General features: G+C 34.4%; 1 protein-coding gene across 2 annotated transcripts in view; it reads right to left on the reverse strand.

The window, feature by feature from the left end:
- The window catches only part of LOC129004332 (E3 ubiquitin-protein ligase Ubr3-like), a 77118-nt gene that overhangs the window by 47605 nt on the left and 5638 nt on the right, over positions 1 to 23875 (reverse strand). For both annotated transcript variants that reach the window (XM_054432886.1, XM_054432885.1), the window contains exons 3-10: positions 22581 to 22709; positions 21414 to 21546; positions 13757 to 13871; positions 10966 to 11099; positions 9128 to 9356; positions 7754 to 7933; positions 6794 to 7020; positions 2952 to 3107 (exon numbers count right to left, since the gene is read on the reverse strand). In XM_054432886.1, the coding sequence (XP_054288861.1) occupies positions 2952 to 3107; positions 6794 to 7020; positions 7754 to 7933; positions 9128 to 9356; positions 10966 to 11099; positions 13757 to 13871; positions 21414 to 21546; positions 22581 to 22709 (1303 nt within the window). The remainder of the gene's footprint in view (positions 1 to 2951; positions 3108 to 6793; positions 7021 to 7753; positions 7934 to 9127; positions 9357 to 10965; positions 11100 to 13756; positions 13872 to 21413; positions 21547 to 22580; positions 22710 to 23875) is intronic.

Genomic DNA, 23875 nt, shown 5'->3' on the forward strand with positions numbered 1-23875 from the left:
ATGATTTATTTTATTTTAGGATAAGTTGAACTCTACCCTAACTGATATCACCATGTTTCCTAATCGTAGGCATTTTTAATAAGTTAGGCGTGATTAATAAAAAAATGTTATGCTGATGTTATTTAATGAAAGATTGTAAATATTCTTGCCTATTATCATTATTTTAGTATTTAAACAGTCATCTAACAATGTTACAAAATCAGGTAAAAATTTTGAACGTGCATTTCCCGTTGTGTATGAGAAGAGAAATCTCGTCTCGAAATTTTATGAGAAATAAAAAATCTCGTCTCGTCTCGTCTCGAACTAAAAATTAAATCTCGTCCATCCCTAGTTAAAACCATAAAATAATATAATCCCGTAATAGGCTGAAACGAATCCCGAGATTGGATTGAAGGCTCCTAACAGTAAACTATTTATTGTGATTTGTATCTATTTATGCCAATATTTTTATCTTTCAGAAAGAGTTACCAGAACCCCCCCCCCCCCCCCCCCAAACCGAGCACTGACTATAGGTCGAGTAGTAATGTAGGCCGGGTACTTATACCAGGCCTGGATAAATACCCTAGTACTAAGTGTTGGTATTTATAAGAAGTATAAACACTAGCAATGTTTTGCATATTTCACTGGATATTTCATGTCAAAATGAGTAAAAATTGTAGTCATTTGTTGATTACAGGGTATATAATTTGTGATATATAGTGAACTAAAAGCTCACAAAAAATACCCCAAAGCTTAAGAAGTGGGTATTAATAACTTCAATCTACTTAACCGTCAATTTTCACAGATTTTAATTATCTTTGGATCAATACTAATAAATAATTATGTTTATTCATACTCTTCTACATAGGGGCAGCTCCAGAACGGATTCTCGGAGGGTCCATTGCCTGGGATTTTGGGCTTTAGGCTAATTACTCTCGATGGATTTAGTGTACTTGTGGGCCTAGGCGAAATTAACCAGAGATTGGAAAAACCGTGAACATCTCCACTATCAAGGGTACATCATCATAGTCACCAGTGATCACAGCGTTTTTGTACAACACCGAAGCGGCCCCCCTATTGCTTACGGCCCTAGACCACGCAATCACCATCATCTGGTTGAGTTGTTAATCTGATATGTCAGAATTCAATAATATTTTCTGTGGTTGAATAAAATGCCGGTGATAGATAAAGAGATCTTTATTTAAATAATCAACAAGTATGATTGAGCTTTGCCCATATGTTTCCTGGTGAGTGTGTTGTAACTGTTTCTTATAGTAGATTTAAAAAAGTGAATTATTCTTTTCTGCATTTTTCACCCCATAGCAAAGCAAGCGGGTAGAACAACTAGTTTTTAATATTGGTTGAAGGTGAATATTGCAGACATTGAGTATTTAATTGTAGATATAAGTTAATAGTTAGCAACGAGCCATCACATACACACTGCGGTAAGAGACGAATTGCAGAAGCGCCGGTTGTTACTTTCATTATTTATTGAATGTTTTGTTTTCCACACCACCATACATGCTTATAGTACATCTTACACATTCATGCCATGCATAAGTTGATAGGTCACATGCCAGATACGACTCAGCAAAAATCATAACTGTAGCAGCCCTGTTAGTATGAGGGTTGTCCGTAAGTTCAGGTTTTTCGTAATAGTAAAAGTCTCGGACATGATCACTCTGGCCAAACGGCTAATTCATGTTCGTAACCAGCACCTTTACTTCATCCACTACTATTATAGTCGAGTGGCTCTCTTACGAGACGATAAGCCCTGTCATAGTAGACGACAACCATTTGAGGGATAATCGACACTCCCCTGGCATCAATCGTGTTCTTTGATTAGATTTCTTTGGTCTCAGGCCAGAGACCCTCCTAAAAACTGATGGAAGCAAAAAACTAATTGAATTCCATTGCCAGTTGAAAAACATGAACAGAGAAAAAGGCGTAGAATATGTGTGTAAGGAATGAAAGACGTTCGGAGGAGGCCATAATCATTTGTACAGGGTTTTTATGTTTGCATCGGTTAGACTGACAGCAATATCTTATTGTTTGATTTTTTTTATTGATCAAAGTTAGGAAAGTTCTGAAATGAATTGCAGTGTAAATTAACGCACATTGTTGAATTGACATTCACAATTTCGATTCGAACTTGGGAGATGGTAAAGGATATTCACAATTACACTACATCTGCAATAAACTTCCATGAACACAGGAGGTGTAGGATATCTCTCCGGAATCACAGTTGAGTTGACGTTCTTAATTTCAACCTTGTTGTAAGCAAGAAACTGTTATTGCAGTGGTTTGTTTATGGTAAGGCTCTAGGCCAGATTTTGAATTGTAGAATAAAGGGGGATAGTATATTGTAGCTTAACTTGGAAGAAGTACAGGTAGGGTAGGCCATAAGATACATCAAACAAACAGTAGTTTTCTGTATGTTCTATGGCCTACCTGTACTTCTAAAGTAATCTAGCTGCTATATCCTCCTTTATTCTACAATTTGAAATCCTGTTATTGCAGTGGGTCATAAAAATGAGTGGTATTCAATAACTGAGGGTTTGGTCTTGACAGTTCCTCCATTCTGATTTAGAGGAACATAAGTTGTATAGCGGTTAGACAAGCCACCCTCGTCACAACCACTTGCTACAAATGTCAGTGAGCTTAGTGACTGAATAAGTTACCATTGGCAGAATGGCAAACTGGTGGGTTGAAAACGTCAGTGGCCTTTGAAAGGGTAATCAGTGGCATAATTGCATACCGGTGGGTCAAAAACGTCAGTGGGCTTTGAATAAGTAACCAGAGGCAAAATGGCAAACCGGTGGGTCAAAAACCTCAGTGGGCTTTGAATAAGTTACCAGAAGCAAAATGGCTAACCGGTGGGTCAAAAACGACAGTGGGCTTTGAATAAGTTACCAGTGGGTTATTTGCGGGACGAGTCGTATCCAGACATGAGTAAATAGACGAGTGCCTACCTGTACTCTCAGCGGATGCATCATGATCAGCTGCAGCATGTCCTGGGGAGGCAGCACCTCCTGCAGACTCACCCCTTGCACATTGATGGCCTGACACATGAACACCGACAGGTACCTGTGTAGAGGTAGGTGGAACGACACCTGGTTGCTGTCCGGCTGAAACACAAACAGTAAATCAGTATACTGGGCATGCCTTTTATACTTTCTTATTAAATGGCGACCATACAAAGTAGGTATTTTAAGTCAAGTATGAATGGAGATGAGTGTAGGAAGAGTGGCACGATCTTGTAGTCTTGTTATTGACTAAGGCAGACATTCCTTAGACACAGCTAATTAATAGCCCATACAGCTAATGGCAACTAAGGGACCTACAGTTTATAGTGGAATCCGAACTACATTTTTGCCTTGGTATATACTAATTGGTCTAATTATCAGGATAGTCCTGCGGATGGACGTAGAACTCACTTGTGCGGATGTGAATCCACACCAGGGAGTATCACATCCACAGTGCATGCCTATAAATATCCACAATTCGTGACCTCCTAGTAGCTGGATTACAGGACGACGCCACCCGTCCCAGTCATGTTGTGGTGTACAGTAGAACCATTAACCTTAAGATACTGAAGTATACATCCCTTATAAAAGGACCAGCTGTTGCCAATTTATTATTTAATGAGTCAACAATAACATAATTGTTTGAAACAATCACAGATTTTGCCAGCTTTTAAAGTTACAATTTTAAAGTAGGTCTACCTTATTTATGTTAGTGATATAGTTGGCATAAAACGATACTATAACTTCCAAAAAAAATGTCCTGTCAATTTAACCTGGTAAAAAAGTTAGAATATATAGTAATTTACATCGGCACAATCTGTCAGTGGTTCACTACGTCCATTTTGACTTTAAAACTGGCAACAACTTTAACATGGGGTTGGAATGTCTAGTTCTATCCATAATCAAAGGTAAAAACTCCATCAACCAAACCACTAATAACCAAAATACTGAAAACCGAAATGGCCTAAGAAAATAAAATCACCAAAATGTGCATTAGACAAAGCAAGAGAGAGTAAAGTGACCAAACTATAAAGGGCGACAGAGGATTTGGGATTAAGAGTCCTTGGAGGCTAGCAGCCATCTTGGATCGTTTCAAACAGCTGCTAAGAGTTATTAATTTATCATCCAACAATGTTTTTTCTAACAAAGTGATTATTATTTAAATATCTAGGACACTGTGAGAATATAAATTGTCTTTGTAGTTTTGAATTGTTTTCCAAGGGAGTCTAAGGTTAGTCCATGGAAGCTTATGACCATCTCGTGTTTGCTTGGCATAAGAGCAATGTTAATTTCGTTAATTTCAAACAGCCGCTGAAGAGTTATTTACCATATTAAAATATTTTTCAAACACCAAGAGTGATTGTAATTTAATTATCTAGAGTGGGATTAGAAATTTTCTTTGTAGTTTTTAAAACTATTTTATGAGTTAAAACGTCTAGGTTCCAAGGACTCTTAAGGCTATTGACTGATGGTCTTAGAGCAACTGTTTTAGTCTGTTTACTGTCTTTTTCTCTAAGGCCTTAAAACACCTCTCCCTTCTTTGGTTTAAAATGCAGTCAATTACAGTGAAATATTCTAATATTTTGTGTAAAGTGAAAAGTTTTGTGTTTCTTGTACCAGTTTGGAATATTTTGCATCTAGGCAAGTCTGCTATCACCACAAAAAAATCCTAAATAAATAGTAGTATAACTATTTGTTTTTAACCTCTGACTAATACAAAATTCTGTTAAGTTTTTCACATTTATTTGCTTTTTATAGCTGGGTCTAAAAGTTCTGGGTGTGTTTAATGTTTAATACTAATAACAGTAGAAGAAACTGTGTCTAATAATGTTTTAAAAAGTAGAAAAATCAAGGAAGAGACAAGTCTCGAAATTTTTGGACATTTTCAGAAAGTTTTAAATCTATTTCTACGAGACAGAAAAATATTGTTGTATCAAGATTTTTCCAAGACGAGATTAAAAAAACTAAAAACGCCTGCAGAAAGTCAAGGCAATACCCGTAATACAGGAGCGTGTTATAGTTGCGTTTCCTTTGCGAAGGCGTTCTTATTTAATTAATTTATTATTACCTACTTTAATTGTTTTATCATTTGAGAGGTTTACTACCGTAAAACTAGCCAAAACAAGGAAGTATTTTATACAAATTGATATTGTTTTTATTTTACGATTTATTTTATTTTAGGATAAGTTTAACACTATCCTAACTGATATCACCATGTTTCCGTAAGCGTAAGCGTTATTTTTGAATAAGTTAGGCGTAATTAATATACTTTTTTTCATAGGTACTGGTACTGATATTTTTTAATTAAATATTTTAAATATTCTTGCCTATTATTATTATTTTTGTATTTAAACAGTCCTCTAACAATGTTACAAAATCAGGTAAAAATGTCAAACGTGCATTTTCTGTTATGTATGAGAAGGGAAATCCCGTCTCAAAATGTTGTGAGAAATAAAAAATCCTTCTTGCCTCTAATTAAAAATCCAATCTCGTCCATCCCTAGAAAAATATACAGGGTGTTTGTGAACTCTCTCGAAAAAATTCACAGGATTATTCCTTGGGTTAATACATGAATATTTTACATTATAAACGTGGGTCGCCGGAGCCTCGTTTTCTGTCTGTCTGTCTGTACGTGTTTTTTATAAATAACTTTATAACTCGAGTTTGAATCGAGGTACAAACTTTAAATTTGACACACTTGTGTATTTTAACGTGTTACACAAACATGCAAAATTTCATTTCGTTGACTATAGCCGTTTCAAAATGGCAGCCATCTAAAATCTTTGACCTCAAATAACATGAAAACCACTAGAGTTACAAAAAAAACACAAGAATAACAAAATGTGGGAAATTTTATGCCAAACCCTTATGACACCTAGATCTTAAAGATCGGACAACAAACAGCTGAGTTATAAACTTTTTAAATAATTAATAATTTCTTCATCTGAATCAAATTATCTGATCCTTTCTAAATTGTCACAACAATGTAAGACAGCTGGTTGGACATACGATTTTGAGATGATGATCACATGATTATTTTGAGTTATTAATTTTTTTTAATAATTAATAATTTCTTTACTGGATTTTAATTGTTATTGTTTATTATTTGAAATCATCTGATCCTTTCTAAATTGTTACAACAATGTAAGACAGCTGGTTTGCCCTAACAACAACATTTAGTTTTTTTACTAGATGGTAAATGTATTAAGTGTCCTATTTTTACCTTAACTATTGAGATCTGTTTAAGGTTACGTAATGTAATCTGTATCAGATGATTTTAAAGAATAAACAATAACAATTAAAAGCCAGTAAAGAAATTATTAATTATTTAAAAAGTTTATAACTCAGCTGTTTGTTGTCCGATCTTTAAGATCTAGGTGTCATTTGATTTGGCATAAAATTTCCCACATTTTGTTATTCTTGTGTTTTTTTTTTTTTGTAACTCTAGTGGTTTTCATGTTATTTGAGGTCAAAGATTTTAGATGGCCGCCATTTTGAAACGGCTATAGTCAACGAAATGAAATTTTGCATGTTTGTGTAACACGTTAAAATACACAAGTGTGTCAAATTTAAAGTTTGTACCTCGATTCAAACTCGAGTTATAAAGTTATTTATAAAAAACACATACAGACAGACAGACAGAAAACGAGGCTCCGGCGACCCATGTTTATAATGTAAAATATTCATGTTTTAACCCAAGGAATAATCCTGTGAATTTTTTCGAGAGAGTTCACAAACACCCTGTATTACTACCTATAGTTGTCTTACAAACCATCAATTATACTTACAATATCGGGCTGTGTCATGTTGATTGCCTCGAGCCAGTCGCGCAGAGCGGACAGACAACTAGCCAGCACCCTCTTGGTGAGTTCAAGTGTGGACGTGTCGCGCAGATGACTCAACAACGCCCACATGGGGTACGCGCTAGCCTCCAGCTCAGCGGAAAACGCAGCATAGTACGTGTTGGGCTCAAACTCTACGTGCTGCACTAGCTCTCGCTGGTTGACGTTCATACCTGAAAAAACCCAGAATATATCAGTCAAACCGGTGTAAAATATGTTTGGATAAACTTGAGATTGACACTTGTTCACTTGTGTCACTGAAGAGTTATTATTGACTTAGCCAAAAATTATTGAGTAGGGTCAGTGGACATTTAGGGGAACTTCAGTTTTAAAATAACTACTAAACTACTTACTACCTAAAGATTACTTACTTAACTAAAACCTTGATTATCGGTTCTTTTCCTTCATCAAGACAGGATTTTTTAATGACGGGCGGACCCTGCTGCAATAGGTTTTTTCCAAATCGTTCCAAACCATCCCTTGCATTAAATCATCAAAATTTAATATTTAGAAATACCTAGGGGGTATCAACTGGAATTTTAGAAACACTTTCACAACTAAATAGATCTCTAAAGGGTCCATAACCATCTATTGCAGAATCAACCTATCATACTTTACCTGATTGAAAATAACACATCACTCACTTACGATCGGGAATAGGTCTAAAGGATTGAACTGCTAATGAACAATGTGCTGTGTATAGTCCTAATTTGAAACCGTTCACGGACTTGTTGACAAATGCCACCACCTATTGGGTTGCCTGATGAGGAGCAACGTTTTTAACACGTAACGAGGAAAGCTAGTCAAACCGTCTTGAAGGGTTAATGCAAAACTGTAGGCCTAGCAGCAAACATAAGTAATGACTAAGGATTTACCATTTATTTCAATCCAAATTTATTTATTTACCTTGAAACATGGAGAGGAAGTCAAACCACATCTCCAGCAGCGAGTTGTCACTCATGAACCTGACGGCAACCGGACGGTGTGACAGTACGTTGTTTAGATCTGACACCAGAGGCCAATAGCAATGTTCCTTCATCACCTGCAGGCCACAGTCTACCACCAGGTGAAAGTTCTTTTCTGGACCTGTTCAAACACAAGTTAAAACAGGTCAGTCAAATTTGAATTTTATTTTCTCTTAACTATCTTGATGCCTTTTGAATATTTTTTGTGTAGCATAAACTTCATGAAAAAGTAATTTGAATCTAGAATACCCATGATGAAAATACATTTCGGACGTTGATTTTTTTTTTACCAAGGCACCAATCCATCTATAAAAACCAAATGTTAGACTTCTCTATTGAGAATTTGAGAATCATTCTACCAAGACATAAATGACTCCAGAAATCTGTCTAACAATAATTTTAAGTAAAATCTAGGGGTCTGCGGTGCACCGAAAAAGTCGGTACGGTACCGGACGTTGATTTTTTTTTACCAAGGCACCAATCCATCTCTAAAAACCAAATGTTAGACTTCTCTATTGAGAATTTGAGAATCATTCTACCAAGACATAAATGACTCCAGAAATCTGTCTAACAATAATTATAAGTAAAAACTAAACCTTCCCACTTGGCTAGATTTTTGGCCTAGATGAGAAAATACAGTAATTTAAAAAAATCATGATTCAATAGGATTAGTGTAAAGACATTATTTCTATTACGATTGTAAATAAAGTTGGCCACAATGACAATTAACAAATATTTAAATTTTTACCGACTTTTCTAATCAATGTACTCTTTAAAGAAAACCTATGCTAAGATGTAATATCTATATGTTGTGTGACCTTTTTATAAGTCTATTTCAAAGGAAAACCAAGAGTTGTTGATTTAGGTGTCCAATATTGGGACGCAGAAACAGTGTTATGTTATTTGACATTTCATCGTGTATCTATTGGCCTTTGGATTCTATAGTATTTTAAAGCGTAAATGTTCTGAAATTATTTCTTCTTTTTGTTTATCTACTAAGTTTTCAACCTCAACATTCTCAGGTTGCCTTCAAATCTGAAATTTGCTGGTTTTTACAAATCATGTTGAACAATTCTAATGAAATTAAAACACGCAGACCAAGGTTGAGAGGTACATATCACTTTCATCACTACTGCAATATGGGGAGCAGGACTTCGGTCCCGGGTTCAAATCCCGCCAAATCACCAATGTATTTCATCCAAGGGATAATGCCGCAACCCCTAAGTCTAGCCTGAAGTAATGTGAAAACAATCCCGGGCTTGTGCCTAGCGTCCTAGGACAAAACAAAACAAAAACAATATTTCTGATAACTCACAATGCAGTGTGTTGGGTATGAGGATCTTGCTCATCATGTACTTGAGGCTGGTCACCATGACATGTAGCAGGTTCAGTTTGTCCACCATTCGCAGAGCAAGCGCCTCGTTGCTGAACAGTTGCACACTCACGTGCACCACTCGATTACTGAGCGTATCCGGGTCACTCGAGCACTCGAGCATCATCGAGATCCGACTGTAGTGCAGCACAAACGCTTGTGTCAGCGCTTCCTGTTGACATGACACAAGGGAATTGTGAAAAAGCACATGCTAACACTGTTCACCTGTTACTGATAGTAAGGCCTACTTAAAATATTATGATAGCTGGTAATTTTACAAGTTAATAAGTCTGAATGCCAGAAATCATTTTTTTACCTAGCTAGGGTACGGTTGATCCTAGCCGAACTTTTATTTTTGGGATCAAATTAGTTGTGACTGTAGAGGATGTTCTCGATTTTGCTTGGACCACAGAAGACACTATCAATTAGGGATGGACGAGATTGGATTTTTAGTTCGAGACGAGACGAGACGAGATTTTTTATTTCTCATAAAATTTCGAGACGAGATCGAGACGGGATTTCCCTTCTCATACACAACGGGAAATGCACGTTCAAAATTTTTACCTGATTTTGTAACATTGTTAGATGACTGTTTAAATACAAAAATAATGATAATAGGCAAGAATATTTACAATCTTTTATTAAAAAACATCAGCATAACATTTTTTTATTAATCACGCCTAACTTATTAAAAATGCCTACAATTAGGAAACATAGTGATATCAGTTAGGATAGAGTTCAACTTATCCTAAAATAAAATAAATCATAACATAAAAGCAATATTAATTTTTATAAAATAGTTACTTGTTTTGACTTTTTATAGTAATAAAACATTCCTCACACTGCTTACACTTAACAAAACTTCTCAAATGTTATTAAAGTAATATTTACATTTAAAGAATTAATTAAATAAGAACGCCTTCGCAAAGGAAACGCAACTACAACACGCTCCTGTATTGCGGGTATTGCATTGACTTTCTGCAGGCGTTTTTATTTATTTTTTATTATTTTTTTTTTATTCTCGTCTCGATAAAAATCTCGGCCAAAATGAAATCTCGTCTTGTGTAACGAGATTTAAAATTTCCCGAAATTTTGAGACTTGACCATCCCTACTAACAATAAATATTTTTTTTACTATACTTTCCAAAGCAACATGATTTTGACCGACGGCAAAAACCTTTTACCTGACTAGTTTCAAAATAAAAAAAATACTGGGGACTGGCCCAGAATCCCCTAAAGAAAACTACAGTACAAACAGTATTTGAAACTTCTTCCATTTCAAAATATTATTTCTTCATGTTTTTTTAAAGCTTAATCATAAAGAATCCTTTGTAGTTATGAGTGTTATCTGTCTACAGGGATTATGTAAGTAAATTATCAGTGATTTCACTTTTAGGTAGTGTATTTTGAAAATTTATAGAGCATAGTTTTGGGCAGTTAACCTCGTCATTCACACCAACCCGGACATGTTTTGCATCATAAGTGTTATCCAGAAGAACCAAAACATGAAAATTTACGGCTTCTCTAATTATAACTTTAAACAAAACATCTTTTTTTAAATAACTTTTTTATTGAAATTGTTTTGATAGCCAATAAAACTCGTTTTCATACTCAATGGAACTTGGAATCACTCGATTGTGTAAAAATTGATTTTAGTAGCCTACCAAACTGATTGAATTTTTTATTATGTTTTTCAGACAGCGATTTAAAAATACAAGCCAATCTCGTCAGAAATACTCCCATTGGATATTTTCATTTTTTGACAGTGTGAATCAACTCACCTTGTAGTCAGGGTCAGGCAACATGTTGAGTAGAAGACACACAACTTTCTGAGGAAACTCAAACTTGACAGTCCAGAACACAAGTTCCTCCAGAAACGTTTTATGTACCAAGGTTTGGGACAATGCAGGACAATCTGAAACATAAACAAGAAATTGTCAAATTTCTAACTCGTTTATTACCTAGATTACCAAGTCAAATTAATAAGAGTATAATCAAAACTAAAGGATGAAAGTGTGCACTGATTTAAAATTGAGGATTTTCAAGTTATAGGCTAAATTAACAAAAGCTAATTAACGATAGTTGTTAACATCTCTGCAACTGCAAACAGCTAACTAAGCAGATTTCAATTTGAATGATTAGATTTTTAATAAAATATCTCCTTAACAAAAAGTCACAATTATTCTCCATTTAAATAACATTTTTGTCCAACCCCCCCCCCCCCCCCTTCACACTCTAGGATGCTAGTTCTAGTCTGGAAATGTCTTACAGATTACTTCAGGCTAGACAACAGCTAGGTTGCAGCATTATAACATAAAATTCATTCGTGATTGGCTGATTTTTAACCTGGGCCCTCGGTCACCAAAGCCCTACCACTAGACCAGCTCGCTCTCCATTTAAATAACACTAGATACAGTAGACCCCCACTTAACCGACCCTAATGGGACCGGACCTAGGTCGGATAACTCAAAAGGTCGGATAAAACGGAGAATCCCTAAAATCATAACATAATGAAGTGCTATTCATTTGGAATTATATAATCATTATTTTGAAATCATAATTGCATTATTTATCAAATAAACTACTCTTATCTCCTTTTTGCTATTGATAAAAAAGTCCCAAATAAATACAAAACACGGTTAAGTCAAATAGGCCTACTTTCAGTGGAATATATTATAATACTAGGCAAGAGTCAATAAAATTCCTATTTTAATAACTTTGGTACTGTAATTTATTGATGCTTTACAAATCCATCGTAATACGGTACAGAACCTTTTGTCAAAATTAAAGATACAAGCAACCATTTTGTTACAAGGCAGGACGTTTATTTATAGCCTGGAGGCTCGAGGCACAAAAACTATCTTGACCTTGGAGTTGTTAACCCCCCTTCCCTGCCCTCCCTACAAGTTGCGTTGTTTGTTTACTCCAGCAATAAGATAATCAGTTCTCAAAATCGTAACGCACTTTATGATGTTATAAATTTGCCGCACAGATAACAAACAGATCAGATGCGCTCGAGCTACGAACGATGATGACAAACTGACAATAGGCTGTGCTATATTTTTTTTGATCAACACAAAATAACTGATTCTTACTCATATCCTGTGGAGATAAGCGCATGGTTCGGTTCTCATCGCCCAGCGTGGGAGCGGAAATGCAGAGATTCCTAGAAAGCGGCGGTTAAACCGAGCTGCTCTCAAAGCAAGGTCGGTTAAAACAAACTGTATTATTTTACGATCGATGGCGGATAATCCGATTATCGGTTAATACGAGGTCGGTTAAGAGGGGGTCTACTGTATATACAGTAAAGTTGCTACTGGCAAAGTAAAAAGTTTTTTTTTTACCAAATGTCAATAGATAAATACATTTTAGTAGGACGAAATAAATGAATTTGCAAAATTTGATCAACGTGAAGGCCTATCCATAAACTTCATATTTTTTTATTTATTTATATAGAATATTTAATGTGTAGCTTCGATGAGTTACTACTGAGACTCAACTATGTGCAGTTAGTGAAAGTGCTCAGAAAATTTACTGGTCTCCCACTGATTTTTCAGATCGCTTTCTGTAAACAACGGCTTTCTAGTATACCGGGTGGCTGAAAAGTAACTTGCACCCCCCCTTAACTTTTCAACCATTTGACATATTTGAAATCGGTTTGCGGCAACCTTCTTAGATATGAAGGGATATGAATAATGATGGTCAATTTTAAAAATTTTGCCCTTAGGGGTAGTGGGGGTTGGGGGTAGCTTAAAATTTTCAAACAGGAAGTATGGTTGAGTTTGGTATCATTTTACAGGTCTTGATATAACTAAACAATGAACATACAGAAAATAGAAATCGAACCATTAATAACAAAATGGCAGTTAAAAATGATTAAAACAATGGTTATTAAAACTAATTTTAACTGCCATTTTGTTTTTAGTAGTCCGATTTCAATTTTCTTTATGTTAATTGTTTAGTTATGTCAAGACCTGTAAAATGATACCAAACTCGACCATAATTCCTGTTTGAAAATTTTGAGCCACCCCCAACCCCCACTAACCCTAAGGGCAAAATTTTTAAAATTTACCATAATTATTGTAGCCCTTCATATCGAACCAGGTTGCCGCAAACCGATTTCAAATATATCAAATAGTTAAAAAGGTAAAGGGGGGTGCAAGTTAATTTTTAGCCACCCTCATGGTTATTTGGATTTGATACGTTTTAGGGCGCCATTTTGTTATTAGTGGGCCGATCTTCGTTTTCTTTATGTAAATTGTTTTGTTTCGTCAAGACCTGTAAAATGATACCAAACTCGACTATACTTGCCATTTGAAAGTTTTGAGCTACCCCCTACCCCCGCTACCCCTAAGGGAAAAATTTTCTAAATTTACCATAACTATTGTATCCCCTCATATCTAAGAAGGTTGTCGTAACACGATTTCAAATATCTCAAATGTTTGAAAAGTTAAGGGGGGGGGGGGTGCAAGTTACTTTTCAGCCACCCTGTATAAAGAGACCAGTAACCAGGTCCTTACTGTGTAGCCGTAGCGGGTCAAAATAGACTTATAAACTCTAGTAATTATTTACCCAGATATTGCGGATGAGGTTCGGGATTGGGCAGTGAGTCGAGAGCGTCCTTGTATATCCGCTGACTGTCCGTCATGTAGGCATTCTCACAACACTCGGTGAGGTGTTTGTACAGCTGAAACACCAGAGGTTAATTTTAATGAAAACTGTATGTGTAAGCCTACATGAGAAGTTCACAACCTAAGACTGATGAACTTTTGGACTTTTGTGTTAAGAGCAAAGTATCAAGAACTTTCACTATAAGTAAATTGTCATGCTAACGTTTGAAACCACTGTAAATATTTACCGACCCAATTTAATATTTACATCCGTTATCTATTAATGATTTTATCTGTTGATTATTTAAGGAAATATATTTTGTGTACAGTTGAAGATCTTAAGATGACAGGAACGGAAATAACATAAAAACCACTGATGTACCGAAATACCCTTTATAATATTCCAACCATTAAATAACTTTAAAAATAGGTTATCCAAAACCGCTTTACCCCTTAATTTTGGTTATCTATGCTAAACAGAAGGTTGATGGGGTACAAAACTACATTTAATTGAGGCATTGAAAAAGAATACTGTAAATGTCATACAATAAAACTTCATTTAGATGTCTAAGATGAAGTTTTATTGAATGATATTTACAGTATTCTTTTTCAATGCCTCAATTAAATGTAGTTTTGTACCCCATCAACCTTCAGTTTACCACAGAAACACGTCAACAATCTTAAATGCAACTTATTAATTTATCAATGGCATTAAACATAGAATTTTATGCGGTTGGGCACAAATGTACTTTCATACTGTGTATTAAGTGTATATTAAAATCCAATAAAAAATAAAACATTTATTTGTGAAAAATTTGTGAAAATCAATATTTCTTATCTATATAGTAACAACTATTATTTTTAGTTACTATATTTCGGTTCAAAAGTTATTGTAAATTATGTTATTTTCCCATAAAAACCCCATAAAATAACGGAAAATCAGATTTTCCCAAAATTAATTGGCTCGAACGATTTTGATAAAAATTTAGTATGTTATAGTCCTTTAAATTCTGAGGAAAATTGTACAAATCCCATTTCCGTATATTTACTCTCACCGCTTACATATGATGAAGGTTGTTGACAAACTTATGGGAGAAAGTATGTGTCAGAATGCTGATACCGTTTATTTTATAGTTTGATGCACTATTTGTAAAATTCCGTTATGTAGTTTCAGTTTTCAGTTTTATTTGATTAGGTGTAAAAGTTATATTATCTCCAGATTTATCTGGAACTATAATTTTTTTACAGCACATTCGGTTGCAAAATACTTTATGTTAAAAAAAATAAACATTAAATTTAATTTAACCACAAACTTAACTCCTAAAATTTGGACATTAAACGAGTATGTTTTCAAATAATACTTAGAAAATCATTTATTTGCAATATTTGTATTCATTTACTAAGGGGTTTTTATTATAGTACATGACTAGGCTTATTGCAGGTCTTAAAACATTTGTTTATAAATTATTATGCATCCATACTGTATTTTTTTATAAAATAAAGGTATTGATATCATGCAGAGTGAAATTTTCCTGACAGTTTCAACATAGATAAAACACTTCCAATCACTAAACACCTGTGTAATTACGTACTCATATGGTGTAGTTGTAACACATCTAGTGAACATCAGCGATACTGTCGTCTTGTGTACCGGTACCGCGTTATCCTGATGTCTTTCTTGACGATGAGGTGTTTTGTGCAAGTGATCACGTTCTGTGTTTCAATTCAAGTGGTAAGTGGTGATCCAAGTTATGGCGACATCGTGCAATCCATTTTTGGCCTTTTGCCCAAATTGCCGCTTAATGTTGGTAATAAATGTTGGTTTAGCAATCCACTGTCCACCGCCTACGAATCAAGTCGTCACAGCGCCGATGGAATTGTAGAGTGCGGGTGCGTTGGATGTTGGGATGTGACAATAACAGACGCTACCACACTTGAAAAAGATACGTATCATTTTTGGAATAGGAATGATCCTGCGTTCATATTGAAGGTTACAATCCACATACACGAATCTCACAAGTCAGAAATGACAAATGGATTGAAGAAACTCGTTGTAGGCTGCTGCAACCTTAAGACCTTGTACAGATATGAACCATTTGACGTCAAGACTGAACTAAAATTTAACGTGCAAAGATCTCGTTCCTTGGAGGGAACTGTCCATTGCGAATTGAGTTGGGAGGCCACAGATTACGGGTTGATTGACGATAAGAAGACACCAGAATTAGAGGCCGATTGGCCTTTATTGAAATTAACAGTGCGGAATATTATTTCCTCAAACAGATTTCACAAATTCGTTGTCAACCCGTTTAAAGGATGGCAAAAGAAATGCTTATAAACCACACCTGGTATGCAAAAAGACAGGCTTTGTAGTATTGTATTAAACTTATTTTTCATGATGGATACGTGTTTGATTCATTTCCCTTGGTAAGATTGTTGGGGAAAATAAAGGTAGGGTTAATATATTGTAATATAGTATTCAGTTTTTCTTATTTTAAATTTAAACTTGGAATATCTAAGCATATATTCTATGTAATACAACTAACTATCTTCTACTATAACTATTGCTAGTGGTTTAAATACCTTTTTTCTGGAAATCCGATTGTTGTATTCCACAACCTGCTAGGAGGTCGAATAACCACTATCATTAGTTACTATGGGTCTGCGGAATTAGCTAATAGTCCAGGAGCTGAGGGGGTTTGAGCATGCATGAAAGTAGTACGCAATGTTATTGCTGATTATTGTAATATGGACTGTGGTGATCAAAATTACGTATGTCGCCTATTTCAAAAGTGGTCGATAAGGTGGGGGTAGGGGGCAAACATGGCGGATTGCGCTATGCGTTAAAAAGCTGATAGTTCGAAAACGGTAAAAGATAGAACATCGGTTAAAACGTCGTTGGAATTCTAAAAATGTGGACAACAATAATGGTTATTGGGTCCGAGGTCGTATCTCTATAAATAAACAAGTTATTGTATAAAATATGTAAAAATGGACTTTTCGTGTAGTTTTTTTTACCGAAAGTAAAATTAATTTGTGAGTGTCGCAAAGAAGTAATATCAAATATCTTTGCTGATAGTTGTAATATGGACTGTGGTGATAAAAAATACGCATTTCGCCTACTTTTCAGGTGGTCGAGAACTTGGGGGAAGGGGGGCAAAGATGGCGGAACGCGCTATGCATCGAAACGACTGTAGCTCGAGAACGGTACGAGATAGGACATCGGTTAAAACGTAGTTTTAATCCAAAAAATATTACCAATAGAAAAGGTCTTTGGGTAAAAAGTTGTATCTTAACTAATAAAAAAGTTATAACAATAATAAGTTTAACAAAATCTACATTGTACAGCTTTTTTTTTCGAAAATCGTATGGATTATTGATAAATAATAAATTAGTTTTGGTTATCTATGCTAAACAGAAGGTTGATGGGGTACAAAACTACATTTAATTGAGGCAGTGAATAAGAATACTGTAAATGTCGTACAATAAAACTTCATCTTAGACATCTAAATGAAGTTTTATTGTATGACATTTACAGTATTCTTTTTCAATGCCTCAATTAAATGTAGTTTTGTACCCCATCAACCTTCAGTTTAGCACAGAAACACGTCAACAATCTTGAATGCAACTAATTAATTCATCAATGGCATTAAACATAGAATTTTCACAATGTGCTTTCATACTGTATTAAGTGTATATTAAAATCCAATAAAACATTAATTTATTTGTGAAAATCGATATTTCTTATCTATATAGTAAAAACTATTAGATACCTACACAATGATGCTCTGTCGAGCGTTTAGTTTTTAGTTACAATATTTTGTTTAAACTTTGTATGTTTACTCCGACGGAAAAATCTAAATTTTGCGTATTCTATCTCAACTAATATTTTTTCATGAGGATTTTTAATATAAAAAAAGCAGGTAAAATTTCAAATATCTCATTCCAAGCTAAAACTTCAACTAAAAAATTGTTACTCCAAAAGATAAACTCTACCATTTAAATAACCAATTTAAATTTGCAACTAATTTTGTATGACAGGTAAATTATAAACAGTGTTGTTCAAAACACAGCCGTGTGAGATAAGCGCAATAATTAATAAACAAGGAAGCGAGAGAGCCAGAGCCACAGATGAGGTATAAGGTAAAGTATGCAAGGTGAGCCAGGGGTCATTGACCTGGACCTTGGACTTGCCCAAACCCAGCGTTCAGCCAAACAGGCTATCATTAACATCTAAACAATGGACAGGCCTTCAGCATCGATTATCTAACACCTGATGAACTAATAGCTGGACTAGCTTCTCCGATATAATGTATTAATATTTAATAAAATCATTTAAAATATTCAATATTTTGAATTTGGAAATTTGCTTACCAATGTTATCACCACACATGTATTTTAGAAAACATGATTAATGGTAAAAATAATTTTAGTAATATATCACTCAAATTGTTATAATCAAATAAAATTAATATTAGTGGAAAGTGTGTTGCTACTTTTTTTCAAAGGATGAATTTAATACATAGAGATTAAAGAATTATTGTGTTATATTTTTAATTGTTAGATTTAGCCTAAATTGGTCCAAACCCATAAATAACTTTTAAAAAGTATAACTACTTGAACAAGCAATATGTTGTATAATCTTTCTAACCTATATTCAGAAAAGGAATTTCCATCACTTATTAACGAAAACCAAATGTACATGTATGTATTTAATCTTTGTAACTAAAATAATGCTGACAACAATTGACAAAACATCAACTGAACAAAAATAATACACTTCCAAAGTGTAAAAAAATTAGAAAAGAGTCTAGTCCATTTACAATTTTATCGTTGGATGGAAAATACCCCCGCCGCAGCAAACCTGCAGACTAAGCGAATTTCCATTTGCCTGATTCGATTTACACTAAAATGTCTCTTTAAAAATATCAAATTTATTCCCTATTTAAATAACATTAGTTTAACGAGTACCTATTTAGGTTTGCTGCAACAGGGAGGGTAAAAAGGTGTTTTTTTTTGTAAAATGTTAATAGTTTAGTATGAAATGAATGCATTTTCAAAATTTGATCAAAATATGACCATAAACAAGCAAACTACAACAGTTTACTTATTCTCCATAAGAATAACATGGGAATTTTAAATTTACAGTTTTTTGGAATTTTCTCTGTAACCATTAGGCGCATTATAACGCTTCAATACACTAAATTATTTGTTTTTTTAATCTCTACAAAATGGTTTGGAAAGAAAATGCTAAATTTTTAGTTTTTAGGGTAAAAAATGGGAAAAACCAATTTTTTTCCCATAAAACCCCCCATAAACACCTGTTCCCATAGTCCGATCATGCTGGTTCGCGAACTCGTTCGAATAAACGTAGGTTTACACGTTTGTGCCAAATTTCATCAAAATCGGATGATTTTTGCTCGAGTTATCGCGCTAACGGACACATATATATATGAATTTGAACGGATGGTGTTTTTGGTCTCTAGGGACCTCAAAACGAAAAAGTAAATCGGTCCCGGGTCCAGGTCTTACCATGAGTACTACGGTAATAGCTTATTCCCTATATGGGAAATTCGCTAAAATGTAAATTATTATATATCTTCTTATTTGTTATTGTTTTAAAATTACCCTAGAAAAAATTAAATTGGTACCCTGTTTTATTTATTAGGGTACTTGTGACAATACGGTTAAGGCAGTAAAATTGAAGATAAAATAATTATCATAATTAATTGTGTTTATATTCCATATGAATTATGACATTTAAAAGTATTCCTAGATATTAAAAGAAAAAATAATTTTGCTGGTTGATTATCCAAACAACGTGATAACCCAAAACAACCCCGGTTCCAATCAATTCAGTCAACTCTCAGCTTTAATCAATAGCTGTATAAGAAGATTCAAACACATGTTTGTATTGATTAGATTCAATTTTTCCTTGTTTGTATTTTGATACCTCAGAAAGTTTTCGATAAAGATTTACTTTGAATAGGAATTGTATTACCAAATAATCTATTCTATTGGCAGAGGATTATAAAATAAAAGATTGAATACAGAAATCGTTCAGTAGAACTATTAGTGACAATTACTATTAGTCCAAGTAATTACTTGGAAGAAAGAAGAAAAATAGAAATATATATTAAAAGAAAATGTGTAGATTCAAACAGTGCTTGGGGAAATTGTTTAACTGTAGCTTGGATATTTTGTGTTTAAAGGATTAAACTGGACTCTAATCTAAATTTAATGGCCCGATAGCCGTAATTTTGTTTATCAAGATTTGTTGCTTGGTCACGAATGATGAAAAATTTGACTTGTCATTTCAATACACAATTCTAGGTCCAATCCAAATCTAACACTGTTTTCTATACGGAGAGGGAATTCATTTTTTTTTTCATTTTTTTTTTGGTTATTTATCCAAAATTTTTACCCAAATAAAAACATAAAATTCCAGAATTATTGCATGCTCTCTTGTATTAGATTAGATTCATGCAACACTTCAAAGATTTTTTTAAGAAGTAAAAGGGTACACATTTTAAGGTGAAAATAAGTTAAGGATGGGCGTTTAATGGATGTATTCATGTGTTCAATACGTTCCATTCATCAATCCATCCATTCCTATTGGATCCATTCATCCATGTGTATGTGTATGGATAACTATATTTCTGACCAAGATCAGCTGGGTTTTTTACCAAGGTCATTTCCTAAAAACCCAATGATCAATGACAGCTGGGTCTTGTTTAAAACCATCAATATGCAACTAACATTTTAAAGGGTTGGTCCTGCCTTCTCGTTACGATAACACCAAAGCACTAAAATTTACCTTTACCTACAACCGTTTAACTTCCGTAAAACTAACCTTTTCAATTCAATTTATAGAATCAAAAAGATTCAATTTACAACACTAGTGTGGTAAAGTAACAGACCAGTGGGCTTTTAAAAGGATTGAGAGAAAAGAAGTAAAATAGTGATGCTTGGAACGCCAACTTATCAGTATCACCTGGTAACGGACAATTCAATTTTTGATCTACGATTTTCTAACCAACAGTTGTGAACGGTGTTAAGTAAAGTAGTGTAAGCTACTTGTTTAATAACCCTTTACAACACTCGTAGAAGGTATTCGCCAAAGCTTGTGCCTTAAATTTTTGGTTGTGTCGTAATGACTATCTTTACGAGTTGCATAAACTACTTTGACAGGAGACAAACATTTAATAAGATTAAAAGTGGCTGGACAAGGAACTTCTTGTCAAAACAATATAAAATAGAATAAAAGTGTACTTGTATTGTCCAAAGTGGGTGTACTTCTCATATTTATGATACAATCTAAAATTGTACAATCACAGAGAAGTAAGGTACAGAGGAAATATCCAATGGTACACTTAAGTGGTTTCTAGCACTATTCGCTGGTGTCTAGGGGAAAGTCCATCACCGTCCTTAAGTACTATAATGCTCACGGTGGAGAAAACCCCTGTGTGATAGAAATTTCTGTACAGTGCTCACTGTTCAGGCTCTTCCTTGCTCGGCACAGGTATATTTCCAACAATCGCACGGTTGTCCTATAAGCCAGTTTTCTCTGTACCTTACTTCCCAACAAAACTACCGATGTAGAAAATACAGTGTTCTGTTACCTGAGGGTTTGTGAGAGCAGCCGTCATAACTCTCCTCATGGCAGCTCCCATCGCACTGAACTCATGCAGCATTGTCAGGAAGTTATCAGCCTCCATGATGGCTACTATGTGGGCGTCATGTAAAGCCGACTTGCTGCAACACAACATAAGTGGTTGGTAACAACGATCTATTCATCAAAGATATACCTATTGGCAAACAAAATGTTAAAAAACTGACCTTAATTGAAAATTTTCAAAAAGAGAAACGAGTAGAAAATAAAGAGATTTACCTTAAAGTTAAGGTAAATGAGATTGTTAAATACTGCAAGTACCACAAAAACCTTAGTTGAAGACTTCAATTTTGTGAGGAATGCACCCTTGTATCATTTATCAAGTTTTATAGGCAATAAGTTTCCAAAAAAATAAGTTAAATTAATGACAAGACTCAAAACTTGACATTGAACAAAAGAAAAAAACAAGAGAGTCATTCGTTATGTATCCCAGCAGGGAAGGTCTACAATATTAAATTTCTTCCCGAAGCTAAAACTCTTACCGCCAAATTAGAGGTAAGAGCTAATTTGGACGGTCCAAACCAGTCATATATTCCAAGAAATCCTTTTCACTAACGTGAATATGAGCAATTTTCTGTTCCCAAAGACATTTTATAACATTACATACCACTTCTAAAAAATAATCCAAATAAATTAAAATGCTTAAAAATTAAGTGAATTACAACTCTTTTAACATCCACAGTCCTAAAAAATCTAACCAAAGAGCTTTCATTTATACCCGTTCAACCTGATTTAACGGTGTTTTTGGACCAATTCCTATAACTCTTGCTGTGTGTAGGCTGTGTACTGGATGATGCAAGTTATTCTTACACACCTACACACAGCAAGGAGGGGAGGTGATGGCATCGATCCCCGACAATCAAGGAACATGCCATTCTCAATTTGAAAAGATGATTGTCAATAATGGTCAAAAACACCGTTCATATGTTTCATATAGGCTACTGTAATATTTTTTTTTTAAATAACACCTTGTCAAAAGCTCAATGTCAAGTAACAAGTGTCTATTTTTGTGGGATAGTTACATAAATTACGAACAAATAACAAATACAGTAGATACAACAAATCATCCAGAGATACCGAAAACAGATATCAATTCTATCAACTGAATGCCACTAACCTGTTCTCGCGCAGATGCTGTATCAGTCGCAGAATCAGCCGAGGCATGATGGCTTCAGAAGTGCACATGAGGTCGGATGGCACACAGGGCTTGTTGACTTGGGCCTGGGGCCCGTGTCTATCACAGAATCTGCAACAACCATAGAGTAATGCATTTGTCATTCTTAGAAGAGAAAGAAGAGAAGATGAGAAAGTGATGTGTCAAAACCGAATCTCAAATCTCTAAACCATCAAAGCTATCAAAAGTTTCGGTTTTGATATTCGATCGGCCAGTTTTGAGATTCAAAGGTTTTGGCAAATTGATTTTGAACTGCTGAGATTTTTGAGGTCATTATTATTGTTTATAACACTATTTAAACACAAGCTAACCGCAATGATGCAAACGGATCACCTCAAACATTGATGAAACAAGTAATTTATATTCTGAACTGAAATTCAGGTATCACTAATGCTAGATCAATGTACAATACAGTTACATAGGTATTTCCTAAACTCCAATAAATATTAATCATTAGCCATCATATTAATCATCATAAGTGTTTAAATCTAATATGTACTCATGTTTTAAATATCAGTGTCAGGAGTTTCATTTATATTTTAGAGTGCAGTAGAACCCCGATTAACCGAAATAAAGGGGGGAGAGCCATTTCCGATAACCGATTTTTCGGTTAACCCATCAAATGCTAAAAATAGCTTATGTATTACTACGGTGTGTAGGAAAAATTAATTTAAAACAATGTCTTAATAATACAGTGTTTATTTTGGCTACAAAAAAGATAGCTTTGTTCTATTTGTAATAAAAATTAACAAAATCAACAAAACGAAGTTTTAATATGTAGGCCTACAATTATTCATTGATTTTTCATGTTCTTAAAACTGTATTTACTGCTTGTTGAGTTAGTTTTTGTTAGTAATCACTAGAAGGGATAGAGAGCTATTAATTGATTTCTCTTATCAACAATAATTTTGATAGACTAGCACACTGCGGTTGGTTTTATTTCACAATCATGATATCGAAAGGGATAGTTAAAACAGATAAATACTAGGCCCTACTGAATGTGCCAGATTGCCCCTTCATAAAAAATGTATAAGATTCTTATGATAAATGTTTATATTGGGCTGCCTTTTTGATTGACTTGATTAGTGTTCAGTGTTCCTTTAGAAATTACCAAAACGGTAAACGTAAATTAGGTGAACTGGGCAAAAACATTTTATTTTATAAAATTATTAAATCGAACAAATACATTTTTGTAGAAACATTTTAACCATCCAGTTTAGGCAAAGGTGTGTATCAGA

Source organism: Macrosteles quadrilineatus, unplaced genomic scaffold, assembly GCF_028750875.1.
Source record: "Macrosteles quadrilineatus isolate MER2022 unplaced genomic scaffold, UCM_ALF_1.0 Scaffold_9__3_contigs__length_116548681, whole genome shotgun sequence".
In the NCBI taxonomy this organism is placed as follows: domain Eukaryota; kingdom Metazoa; phylum Arthropoda; class Insecta; order Hemiptera; family Cicadellidae; genus Macrosteles; species Macrosteles quadrilineatus.